General features: G+C 45.1%; 1 protein-coding gene across 1 annotated transcript; it reads right to left on the minus strand.

Annotated features, from left to right (window-relative positions):
* Positions 1 to 3,584: 3,584 nt before the first annotated feature.
* Positions 3,585 to 8,149, minus strand: LOC140410253 (immunoglobulin lambda-1 light chain-like). The gene is made up of 3 exons (XM_072498219.1): positions 8,043 to 8,149; positions 7,579 to 7,923; positions 3,585 to 4,141 (listed from the first exon to the last, which is right to left on the minus strand). Exons 1-3 carry the CDS (start codon positions 8,089 to 8,091, stop codon positions 3,819 to 3,821), a joined length of 717 nt encoding a protein of 238 aa, XP_072354320.1. The 5' UTR covers positions 8,092 to 8,149; the 3' UTR covers positions 3,585 to 3,818.
* Positions 8,150 to 9,402: the final 1,253 nt, after the last annotated feature.

Consider the following 9,402-nt stretch of genomic DNA (forward strand, 5'->3'; position numbering starts at 1 on the left):
AGCCTGGTTGGGCAGCACCCCACACCACCCTGTGCCGATCAACCATCACCCTTCTTAGGCCAGCCTATAGCTTGCGTCCCGCGCCTCCTCAGGCCCGCCCTCGGGTGTTCACCGTCATCGACCTCCAATTTGTCTCCAAGCGGCAGTCCCTCCCCTGTCAGCAGAACAATTCCCCCATCTCACCCCCTCCAATAACAAAATAACAATCCCAACCCCCCTTAACGAACTGATCGCCTGCTCGACTCCCACTGCGGTTCCATGAACTAGCCCGCCCAGCTAGCCTGGTAGCCCCCGCCCATGGCACCAAGCATCCGACCCCCCCCCCCCACTCCTGTTCTCCCTCCCCTCCGCTCGAACATACATATGCAAAAGATAACAATTCCCATCAAACACAAAGAAGAAAATTCCACCCATCATCCCCCATTAAGAACAAAGTTCACCCGCATACAAAACTGAGCAACAGCCCCAAAATTGATGCATAAACAATACAAACAAAACCCAAAGAGAAAAGAAATTTAGCAGCATAGGTAAATGTGCAGCTCGCTATCTTCCATTTGCAGCTCCTCATCTGCCTGGCCCACCCCAAGATTTGTTCCTTGGCCGGGAACCGGCGCACTCTTACCACCATTGCCCTCGGTGGCTCATTCATCCATGGCTTCCTCATAAGCCCTCTGTGTGCCCTGTCCACCTCCAAGGGCTTAGCAAATGCATCTTCCCCCAGCAGCTTCTTGAACATACACGCCACATATGCCCCTGCATCCAATCCCTCGTTGCCCTCTGGGAGGCCAACGATCCGCAGATTCCGCCTGCGTGACCTGTTCTCCAGATCCTCCACTTTTTCTTGCAGCCTTTTCTGGTGGTTCTTCATCAGGCCCATCTCCGCTGCCATTGCGGTTAGCTGGTCCTCGTGCTCAGACACTGCCTCTTCCACCTTCTGGATCGCCTGACCCTGGGCTTCCAATCTTTGCTCCACCCGGTCAATCCCCATTTTAATCGGGTCCAGGTACTCTTGTCTTTGCTTGGCGAAGCTCACCTGGAGGAATTCCACCAGCTGCTCCATTGACCACTGGGTTGGCAACCCCAGTCCCTGAGCCTCCACCATGTTTTCCTATGCTGCAGACTCCACTCCCTTCTTTGCCCAACGATCTCTCCTTTGCAGACCTCTTCTGGTCCACAAATCCATAAACTGGTGGGGGATTATTCTCCTCTACCTCACTAGTCTCCTATTTTACCGATCAAATCCCCCATAAATCAGGGGGAAAGGTCCTAAAGGTCCACCAGGAGCGGGAGCTACCAAATAAGTGACCACTCACTCCATGGCCGCCACCGGAAGTCCTGCGCTCCTGCTAATCTAAAGGAGCAGCCCTAAATAAAGAACAGTACGAAGTCTTACAACACCAGGTTAAAGTCCAACAGGTTTGTTTCGATGTCACTAGCTTTCGGAGCGCTGCTCCTTCCTCAGGTGAATGAAGAGGTCTGTACCAGAAACACATATATAGACAAATTCAAAGATGCCAGACAATGCTAGGAATGCGAGCATTAGCAGGTGATTAAATCTTTACAGATCCAGAGATGGGGTAACCCATCTTCTAAATAAAGAAGTGCAAATGCGAATTTAAATATAGGATGCTAGCCCAAGTTTACACACTAACAGGTCCCAGCAGGACTATCAACGTCCCCTCGATCGCATTCAGGGCCACCCCAATGTCTGGATTTGAGCATGATGTGGAGATGCCGGCGTTGGACTGGGGTGAGCAAAGTACGAAGTCTTACAACACCAGGTTAAAGTCCAACAGGTTTGTTTCGATGTCACTAGCTTTCAGAGCGCTGCTCACCTGAGGAAGGAGCAGCGCTCCGAAAGCTAGTGACATCGAAACAAACCTGTTGGACTTTAACCTGGTGTTGTAAGACTTCGTACTGGATTTGAGCATTAAGTGAGCTCCCCAGATGTTCCGGTGACGTTGCAGTGCTCCATAGCTGCGAATTCAGCAGTGTTTTATATGGACCCCGAATCCAGGTCGAGATCTCTTCTAAGGTGATTTAACTGCGCATCACGACAGGCGGAGCATTTCACACACGATGCCGATGAGAGCAAAGGCTCAATTCCGAGAGGCCCCTGAAACATTCCCAGAATAACTTCTACTCCAGTCTTACTCCCGTCGCCTCCACTTTGATGATTGCGCTCTGAGAAGAGTCCGTTTGAATGCCAATGTTTTTTTTCGTAATCACTTTCTATTGTAAGGGCCCTTGCTGTTGACTCATTTATTTCCCAATTCTTCTAATTTATAGTTATTATTTTTGATCTATGGGTATTTAATGGACAAGCACTTTTACGAGAAATCGGAGGGACTGGGTTCTATTGGTAGGCTTCTGGCCAATGGATTTGCCAAAGGCCATATCCTGCCCCGCGGCAGACAGTGATTGAGTTCAGACAGGTGGGTGGGCTTTCTCCCCAAAAAGATGCTTCCCGCCTGCCGTTTCTGAATCAGCAGATCCTGACGTATCAGTAAAAAAAATTACAGACTGAAACCAAGAACATTCAACTGAAGGCCAAGACTAAAAAAAAGTCTAACTGGAAGATGTCATCTAAAATACCTTTCACTTTTCGTATTATTCCTTTTTGCATCCCTCTTTCCCCTCTGTGTGGGCAAGTTAAAGAAGGGGGGGGGGGGTTATATAATAGTTAACCAGTTGTATTTGCTGACCATTTAATTATATTTATTGTCATTAATAAAAATTATTTTTTTCTAAATTTACAAACCTGGGGCGAAATTCTCCTACCCGCCCCGCCACATTTCTGCGTCGACCGGCCGGCGGGAGTCTCCGTAACACCGGCCGGTCAATGGGGTTTCCCATTGTGGGGCAGCCCCACGCCGTCGGGAAACCCCCCGGTGCCGGCAGAACGGAGACTCCCGCCGGCGGAGAATGACGCCCCTGATGACTAGTGATTCGGCAGCGAAAGAACAAAGGCTCTGGGTGTTTTCTCAAAATGAGTAGTTAATTTCAATTGTGTTGGACTCCGGGTCAAGAGGGGCGGCAGTTGGGGACGATCAGATAGAGTTCCAACTTCCCCTTCGGGAGTTGTCGATTGCTACCGGACTCGGACAAGGCTTAGATTTTAACCCTTTGACTTCAATTAAAATGCAAATCGTGTGGATCCTAAATCCGTAGCTGATCTATCATTTTGCAAGGGGCAGAAAATTAAAATTTACTAGAATGAATTCAACTGCGGGGAAATGTTACTTTCTTGAACTTAATGGGAACGGAAGCCCAGCTGCATTTAACCGAGAACTAGTCAGCCATTACATTCTCGCTTGTGTCGCCGAGTGCAGCGCATCAGGGGAGAGGTTGGCCCAGGCGTGCACCCGAAACCCAGTGAATGCTCTGGAGACATGGGGCCAAATCTCAATTCGGCTAATAAATTCTGCAATTGACAATGCGCCTTGGTGCCCATGAAACTCTCCTTCATTGTTGCAAAAATCTCACATATCCTTTATTACCAGAGCTTTAAAAGTAGGGGCAGCACTCGTACATTGCACATTTGACGTGTATTGCGCCAGAACTTAAATGAACACACGAAAGACTTTATTGCGTTTTAGTTTAGTTCAATAAATTTATTCAACAGCTGCAGACATACTGATTAACAGTAAGCAAATTTTCAGGATGCAATAACCATTTTGTTGATTTTAATTCCTTTCTGAATGAATTTAACAGAAATTAATCTCCGAGATACATGATATTTATGCGCGTTTGTCACATGAGGGAGCTTAATCGGGACGAATATACTTTATCAGCAGGGCAAAGTACAGTTTTTCAAATCACATGCAACTGGATCTTGAGATGCTTCTTTTAAGCGGGTTTGCCAGAGCCTCGTGTTTGACCAGACAGGAGAAAAGCTCGTGTGAGTTCCACTCTGAGGCTGACAGGGTCAGATAACTGCTCACACTGAACGTGTTGTCCGCCTCCTGCTGGATCCGACTGGTCTCAACCCCATTCCCTCTGACACTGCCGTCTACAGTCCATTCAATCTCCGCAGCTCCCGGGTTAAACCCGCTCACCAAACACACCAGGGTCGCCGTGTTCTTCGCTGTGATTTGATCCGATGACGGCGGAAGAACGGCGGCAGATGGTGCCTGGGGATCTGTTTAAAGAAATAGGTTTAGTAGTGTTGAGGAAATGCTTTGGTTGAAGCATAAGATTGTCTTAAAATATTTTATTCCTATTACATCGGCCCATTGAATGTAAGAACTAGATCCGTTTGTTTATTATATAATATAAATCCCTGTGTATCATTATGTATTCATATATATTCTATGCATTTTAAAATATTACCGTCATACTGCTAGCATTGTTAACATTTGCCAGCTCTAATGTACTGGTCAACAATTGTCATTAAAGAGGCTTGCAATGATCGATTTTTCTGGACAAGCTGAAAACGGATGACATTGAGTGTGTCGCCCACTTTGCTGCTCTTCCCATTATTATTGCTATTGACTGAAATTTAAACAAAATACGGAAAAATGTAGGCTGCCGATTGGCAATCAGCCCTTTCATACAGCCGCACAATGCTAACGCCAACCTCCACTGACTACTTTAATCTTAATGTATATGGTTCTATCGTTTGTCAAGGGCAGAAACCAACATTTGGTTCAGGTATGGTATGAATACACCGTGCTACACAGCCATCTTAACACCGAAAAGAAATCTTAGCTATTTTTAAGTTTAGCCGCTGCGGGAGCTCGCCACAGTATTGGCAATAACATATTAATAATCTTTAATGTTCCAAGTAGGCTAACAATGAAGTTACCATGAAAAGCCCCCAGTCGCCACATTCCGGCGCCTGTTCGGGTACACAGAGGGAGAATTGGGAATGTCCAAATTACCTAACAGAACGACTTTCGGGACTTGTGGGAGGAAGCGGAGCACCCGAGGAAACCCACGCAGACACGGGGAGAACGTGCAGACTCCGCACAGACAGTGACCCAAGACCGGAATCGGATTTGGGACCCTGGGGCTGTGAAGCAACAGTGCTGACCACTGTGTTACCATGCTGCTCATCAACATTGCAGAACTACAAACCTTCAATGACATGACAATTTTTATAACTGCTTTCTCGAAATACCACTCTGTGCGTTTAAACAACAATAAGCTTCCGTCAGATTTCTGCGCAGGTGAAGAATGCACAAAGAAAAACATTTATTCGGTACTATCAAATTCACTCATCTTGCAATGCTTCAAGCAAAATCATAAGCAGGCTCAGTTAGTTTTGTTAACAGTCTTTTTGGGGCAGTTTTACAGATTTGTTTCTTGACTTAAATTGAAACTCCTCCATATTTTCTTGGGAGCTCCATGATACTTTTTGCAATTTAAGGGCCACATGGTATCTGCATTCAATACACGGAGAGTACATACCAGCTTTGTCCGCTCATCCCGTCGCCCATAGGCACTGCGACTTATAAAATGGCAAGTAATTTCAAAAGTCACATGGATAAAAAATGAATAGTTAAGCAATTTGGCTTTAGGTGCAATATAGGGAGGGATCAGCCGTGTTGTAGATCATTAAGAAAGTTGGGGGAGGGGGCAGCATGGTGGCGCAGTGGATAGCATTGCTGCCTCACGGCGCTGAGGTCTCAGGTTCGATCCGGGCTCTGGGTCACTGTTTGTGGGGAGTTTGCACATTCTCCCCGTGACTGTGTGGGTTTCGCCTCCACAACCCAAAGATCTGCCGGCTAGGTGGATTGGCCACACTAAATTGCCCCTTTTTTTTGAAAAAAAATTGGGTACTCTAAATTGTTTTAAAAAGAAAGTTGGGGAGATCTATGCAAGTAAATAGATTAAATCAGCAAAAATAAACCGAATCATAACGTTAACCAATTTCAATTATCCCAACGTCACGGTAATTCGTGGCTCTGCAATTTAGCGGCGCGGTTGCACAGTGGTTAGCACTGTTGCTTCACAAGCCAGGGTCCCGGGCTCGATTCCCACTTGGGTCACTGTCTGCACGGAGTCTGCAGGTTCTCCCCATGTCTGCGTGGGTTTCTACCCGGTGCTCCGGTTACCTCTCACAAGTCCCGAAAGACGTGCTTGTTAGGTGGATTGGACATTCTGAATTCCCCGTCAGTGTACCCGAACAGGTGCTGGAGTGTGGCGATTAGAAAATTTCCGCGGTAACTTCATTGCAGTGTTAATGTAAGCCTACTTGTGATAATAAACATTATTATTAGTGCATGAGGCAAGCGACTGCTTTTTACTGTTTGCACGGTGCTGTCCTTCTGTGTTGTAGCCATTCCCTGATTCTACAATGCTCTGGTATCTGGTTCACCATTCCATTCGGTTCAAAACAACACTCAGATTGAAATGTGACCGGGGTTTCCAGCACGTGAGCGCCCTGGAACAATGGTGAGCAGCTCTTCTTTCCTTTGGCAAAGATTAGCTCCGAATTGAAATGGTTATTGCAATATTTTAAACATGCAAAGAAGCAGTGATAAAATGTGGGATGGGTTCAGCATAACTGCAGTCTACATGCATCATTCGGCGACTGATTCCTTCCTACAGTAATACATTTATTTTCCCTGAGTGAAATGTATTAACGTTTGAGAAATTGTTTGCTATTTCGCAAGTTGCCGCTAAAAGCAGATGGCAACATAATTCCTCCATTCTCCTTGGTACAGCATAACGGAGTAGTAACGCGGCTACTGTAACTGTATAAATATCTAAAACAAAATCGTCCCTTTCCCATTGTTTAGTCACCAATACAAATTCCATGGGAATTTTTACATTGCAGACAATTTCAGGGAAAATATAAGAGGTTTGGGAATCAATGCGTTCTAATTAAGCGAAATCCCTGGACTTTCACCATTCGCGGGGGGCATTCGTACTGTGGATGCTGAGGACAAGTGCAATTTTAGGAATATACAAAATGTCAAAAAAGTATTATAGAATGTTCTTTAGCTGCATTTCCGACCAATATCGTTGTTTAATACCGAATAATGCAGGGCTACAGTAATCGGCTCTAGTTCAGTAGTTAGGGAGGTTCTGAGATATTGGTCTGAAGCATCAGTGTGTGATAGATAGTGAATCTTTCACCTTGCAATAGATTTTGCACCCTAAAATGCTGGCTTTTACTGGACTGTGCTTGCACGGGCGTCGGTCAGTTTCCCGTGTTTCTTAGGCGACTCTAGAAGGTAACTAACCCGGCAACAGACATCGGCTGAATTATTCATCGTTTGGAAACACACAATGCAACTGTCAATATAGCCACAAGGAGGAGACCAGGGGCAAGAAATGTGATTGATCGCTCCCCAATACCTATGGAGTTCAATTCTTATTCTAGTGGGCGATCAGTTAATTCAACACGAACCGAGGATGCAACGAGAAGGAATAACAGGTAAAAGCTTTGAAACGGATATTTCAGTTCCTAATTGAACTGATGCTTTCAACTGAGGTACAAAGAGAAGCCCGCTAAAACACCAACGCCTCGACATTGTCACTTTTGAAATCAGTAACTAATGTAACTCATTCTTTTCCTCGAGTTCAACAATAATCCACAGAACTCTACAAGGAATGCATTTTACTTACTTCCAACACTCAGTCTCGTTCCTTTACCGAAGAATAAGCTGCTATACCACATAGCACAGTAATAGTCCGCCGCGTCCTCCGATTGTGCATTAGACATCGTAAAAGTTCCTGTGTTTCCCGACACGGAACCGGAGTATCTTTCTGAAATACCCGGACCTCTGTAAATGCTGCTTCCAGACCAATAGTAGACTAAAAGCTGGGGAGTATTTCCAGGAATCTGCTTGTACCAAGATACGATATTACTTCCCAAAGACTGCCCAGACATGGTACAACTTATTTGGACGTTACTTCCGATAGAAGCTGACATGGAAAGCGGCTGGTTTACTGTAATTTCCGCATTTAAACCTGAAAATATAGAGGAAAGTCAGAATGAGACAATGAGAGTAATGATTTCTAATGAAAGTGAGGTAAAGATTCCCAGATAATTGGGATTAATAATTAGAGGATAAAAGTATAATACTTACAGACTACGCAAAACACCAACGCAATTACTACACGTATCCAATTCGACATGATAAGTAATTGAATGGAGCAAAGCCAGGGCGCCAGTGTCCAGGTGAAATGGTTCTCACCTTTATTCCCAACGCCGCTTATGAACCGATCAACCCAGCTGTCACCGCGGGCTCCGTGTTTATGCAAATCAGCTTGTAACTCAACGCCAATCAGAAGCTTTAAGATTCTCACTCAGTGTCAAACTTATCTCAAACTAACAGAATGTTTCTGCATGTTTTGCTAGCATGTTAAATAAAAGGCCGACATAAAGGAACGCGTACGTTTTTGATATATCTTTTCACTCATCTTCATTTATTGCATTTTCTTATTCAGTGACGTATGTCAGTACTTCTACTTCAATGCTTTTCATGATTATATCACAATGTTTAGAACCACTTACATGTGCACCCAAAGCAGTCATTCTGAGAGTATGATCATAGAACAGAACATGCAGTGGAGAAGGAGGCCATTCGGCCCATCGAGTCTGCATCGACCTACCTAAGCCCCCACTTCCACCCTATCCCCGTAACCCAGTAACCCCTCCTAACCTTTTTTTTGGTCACTAAGGGCACTTTAGCATGGCCAATCCACCAAACCTGCACGTCATTCGACTGTGGGATGAAACCGGAGCACCCGGAGGAAACCCACGCAGACACGGGGAGAACGTGCAGACTCCGCACAGACAGTGACCCAGCGGGGAATCGAACCAATGACCTTGGCGCTGTGAAGCCACAGTGCTATCTACTTGTGCTACCGTGCTGTCCAATGATGCCTGGCAGACGCCATTCCTTACCTTGTTGTTGAAATAGTTATGCATTTAGTTTTGAATCTGAAGATTCAGTGGTTACATTGGTTATTATTTAGGATGGTCGATTGCAGATCTCTGATTAAAAGTACCAGGTGGGCGAAACGATTCATCGTAAAGTACTTCGTGTAACTTTGGGAGACAATTACGACTATTCTGTGTGCCTATTGCTTGACAGTTGAGCCTAATATTTCTACGCTTTTGCAAAATGCAGGTTTCTCACTGACAGTTCTTGAACTTGGAATGATGAGATACAGTTTGCAATTGCATTTTTATTTCAATGGAAACGAAAGTGGTATGATGTGTTTATCCCACAGCGGAGTAAATATCATGCCCTTTTCACTGTTGCCTGAAGAAAAAATTGCCCCAAGAATCATTTTAGTAATTTTAGTGGAGCTGATTCGCACATTCCGCACTTGACATATTAAGGATGCACTTTATTTAAAAATAAATGTAGTACTGATCGATCTGTCCGGCAGTGTAGGTAGACAGTAAAGAAAAAATATAATCTGTGCGGAATTTGGCGA

Source organism: Scyliorhinus torazame, chromosome 1 (assembly GCF_047496885.1).
Source record: "Scyliorhinus torazame isolate Kashiwa2021f chromosome 1, sScyTor2.1, whole genome shotgun sequence".
NCBI lineage: Eukaryota > Metazoa > Chordata > Chondrichthyes > Carcharhiniformes > Scyliorhinidae > Scyliorhinus > Scyliorhinus torazame.